Here is a 4154-nt window from a genome sequence, read left to right as displayed (position 1 = left end):
ATAATATAATAATTGTATCAAAACGGAATGTTTTCTAGGACATAAAAAGTCATACTTACATAATACATTGTGTAAATTTCATCGTATAACCAATCAAACGTTCCACTTCAAATACCCAAAACAGTAGTTAAACTGCCGTGAAAAACCCATCTAAACAGCGACTTATTCTGATTAAAGTGAACAAATGTTAAATGCTTTAATATTCATTTTGATTGTCACATTTTCTAGAAATTACTTTTGCATATAGACAGTGTTGGGAATAGATAACTAAAAAATTATCTAGATAAGATAAGATAATTTTAACAAAATATTATCTAGATAAAAATAAAGATAACATAAATGTAATTCATCTAGATAAAGATAAATACAACAATACATTTATCTAGATAAATATCTAGATAAATATCATTTTTTTACACTTATTATTAATGTTTTTTAGTATTTTTGTAATATTAGATATATATTAATATAATGACATAATATTTATAATTACAACGGATTGAGCCTTTTAATTTAACTATTTGAATATTATAGCTATAAGAATGAAACATCAAAACATTTAAACCAATACTTGGAATACTGGTATCGGTTTGAATGTTTAAAATGATGTAGTTAGCTGACTCTTTATTCTTTAATAAGTACTATAATAATTCTACCCCTACTTAGTTATACAAATGCATACAATAATGAATTAATAATAATTTATACATTTTAATACAAACTAATCAAGTAAAAAATTATTTCTTTGTATTATCTCAAGGAAAAGTTGGTTCTAAATAAATATAGTCAAATGCCTCTGTATGCACTTATAGGCTATAGCCACTTGTAAATCATATTAAACCAATATAAAAAAGGATAAACTTCACCTTAAATATTTAAAAAACATATAAATAGTAAATATTACATTATAATCAATGTTTGGTAAGAAATAGTTGAATGCTAAAATATAATGTATAATATATATTGTTTTATTATTGAATACAACATTGTTAATAGTTTATAAAACAAAATATAAATTATAAAATTAAAACTGCAAAATATTAAGAAAAAAAAATATTTTAAAACAAAAACAAATAACAATGTTTATAAACCTTTTTTAAATGTCATAATTTTCATACAGACATACAGTAAATATTAACAATTATTAGAACTACATGCAATTAGAACTTGTTTGAATTAAGATTCTGACATCTACAACATAAGAGCATCTCAAACGTTTTATCGTTTAAACGATTTCTCCTCGGTGTCATGATCTGTGATCCACTACTAAATAAACGCTCTACCGGCGCAGAAGAGGGAAGTGTTGTATTGTATTTGAGAAAAATTTTTTTTATGATTGGAAATGAATTAAGAACAGTAAAATCTTTATTTTTTGAGTTAAAATATTCCATAGCTTGAACATTAACACTATTATGATTGCTTTGAATATCAATTTCCACATCTAAACAATTCTCTGATAGGACTTGAAAAAATTCTTGGTCACTGCTGTCACTATCTACATTTTCATTAGTATTCAAAACAGCATCTTTATCAGTATTAATTAAATAGCACTCATCAAAAAATATTTGTTTACAATATGATTTGTATCTATCGGGTATCCAGGATAGTTTAAACTTTGGGTGGCTTATAGCTGATAAAATGAAGGATTTGCTTTTAACTTTTTTTAAATCTAATATATAATCAAATCTTTTTTCTAAACTGCTTATAATATTGAAACATAAAGGTCTACAGTGGACCAAGTTATTCATCTGTATTAACAAAAGTCTTAATGCCAGTATAGTAGGGGCAACAAAACCTAAATGACAAGACCTTTCACCCTGCAATTTATCCAATGAAATTGCAAGTGGACCCATCACCTTACAATATTCTTCTAAGAAACCCCATTCATTTTTTTTAATTTTTTTCATTTTTAACTCATTAAACACCAAGACTAAATTCTGTTTATTTGTAACTACTTTATGTACAGCATCATACATAGAATTCCATCTTGTCAAATTAGGAACTGGAAATTTACAACTACATAAATCAAAAACTTTATCTGAGACTACAGTACTTCGACTAAGAAGATTCCAAAATGATGATAACTTTTTAAATGTAATTTTAGAAATTGAATTATAGGCTTGATCGACTATTTTGGCAGTATCAGCTGTAGCTATTAGATTTAACGTGTGTGCAGAACATGTTAAATGACTTGGTAGAGAAATTGTATTAGTAATAGTTTCTTTATGATTCAACATCAATGACGATAAATCTACAACATCAAATTCAAGATTAGAATTATTTACATCATCATCACTACTTATGTTAACATCACTATCTGAGTCATCACTGCTTATTAAGCCTAAATAATTTGAATCAGAAACATGTGTATCATCAGTCACATTATATTGTTTTGAAAACGTACGAAATACTTTGCCAAAATTTGAGGCATTGTCAGTAACTACGTGGGTAACTTTTTCATTTTCAATCTTAAAGTCCAGCATTATTTCAATGATTACTTTGGCAATATTTAAATAAGTATGATTTCCTTTTATACGCCTGCAAGCTAATATATAAGAATACCTACTGTAGTTAAGTTCATCGATAAAATGACAAGTCATTCCCAAATAGCTCTTATTGTTGGAACTCCAAATATCAGCAGTAACACACACAAAACTTTGTTTTTCAATAAATCCAGTTAACATTTCTACATAAGCTTTGTATTTATGGTTTAGTTCACTAACAAGAGCTTTTCTGTATGGAAGTACGATAGAATCTGATGTAAGGCCTTGAATCAACCGTTTGAATGATGGTTTTTCACATGTCGCTAGTGGTTTCATTTCTTCAACAATGTAGTTAAAAACTAAAACCTTCACCTGTAATAAAATAATTATAATTTAGAAAGACATAAAATGTCACACTTACGTTTTAGAATTGTCACAAAATCATCACACAGTAATAAAAATAAAAATGAGTTAAACTGTTGATATACCCACGACTTAAGTTATTAGTATATTAAAGTATAGATAGTTACTAACCAGTTCTTTTGAAACTTTTGGGGTATCATAGATTTTTGATTGAATCATTGTTGATGTTTCTTGATCTTTTTTTTTTCTTGCGTTTTCTACTTTAGGCAATAATGACTTATGTTTCCGCTATAAATATTAGATAAATTCAACTATAAATTTAAAATATAGTTCAATAATTTTTATAATAATAATAATAATTGTTAAGTCAAAAATATAGGATTTATGACCATATAAGTATACCTACATTTTTCTGAAAATCAAGCCATAGTAGCAAGTTGCTACTATCAAGTAGCAAAATTATATTGTATTTTTTAAATTTAAGACATAAAACTACCTATGTATTTTTAGATACTGAACATTACCTAGTATAATAAATTTACATATATTAAATTATGATGGTATGGGTAATCAACTGATCAAATAAAATATGAGGCAACTAAACTATACTACTATGGTCGATGAGAATTGAGGGGGTAATAAACTATACTACTATGGATTATGGTCTATGAGGGGTACTGATCTAAATTGCTTAAGTATTAAATTATAAGCACCAACAAGATAAACTATACCTAAATATACTTAATAAACAAACTACGTATTTAAGTGTTGTTTATCAATCTTTTTTTAAATCAAATTAACTTTAAATAATTAAGCTTACCTTGATATGGCTTAAAAAATTACCACTTGATTTTGTGGACCCACTAACAACTTTAGAACAGTTTTGACAAACAGCTGTTACTTTAAGATTTTCCACATTTCGAAGCTTATAGAATTCATCAAATAAATATGTATAATAAGGTGCAGGTGCAAGTGAAACGTGAGTAGAAATGTTGTTGGGTCGTCCACATTTTGAGCTTCTGCTGGTTCAACGTTCAAACGAATTTTTTTATTTGATGTGGAAGTTATAAATCGATCCATAATTTAACTGCTCAAATATAAAGTCACAATTCACAAGTAATAAAATGTTTATACCTTTTACTAGACAACGGGCGCCTTATACGAGAAGTCGTTAGACTCTTAAGTCGTAATGAAATAATATGCTATAATACTATTTCAAAAACGCACTGCATCGCGCATCGACGCATCGTTATCAGAGGTTCAACCGGTTTTCATCAGCGTTCTGGTGCGTTCTCATTTCTACGAAGT

The 4154-nt window shown here is 27.1% G+C and overlaps 1 protein-coding gene across 1 annotated transcript; it reads right to left on the bottom strand.

Annotated features, from left to right (window-relative positions):
• Positions 1 to 1160: 1160 nt before the first annotated feature.
• LOC132936796 (uncharacterized) lies at positions 1161 to 3926 on the bottom strand. The gene is made up of 4 exons (XM_061003558.1): positions 3855 to 3926; positions 3667 to 3771; positions 3018 to 3134; positions 1161 to 2855 (listed from the first exon to the last, which is right to left on the bottom strand). The coding sequence occupies exons 1-4, from the start codon at positions 3924 to 3926 to the stop codon at positions 1161 to 1163; spliced, it is 1989 nt and encodes a 662-aa protein (XP_060859541.1).
• Positions 3927 to 4154: the final 228 nt, after the last annotated feature.

The sequence above is a fragment of the Metopolophium dirhodum genome, chromosome 1 (assembly GCF_019925205.1).
Source record: "Metopolophium dirhodum isolate CAU chromosome 1, ASM1992520v1, whole genome shotgun sequence".
Taxonomy (NCBI): Eukaryota; Metazoa; Arthropoda; class Insecta; order Hemiptera; family Aphididae; genus Metopolophium; species Metopolophium dirhodum.
This window is presented reverse-complemented; position numbering and strand designations above follow the sequence as displayed.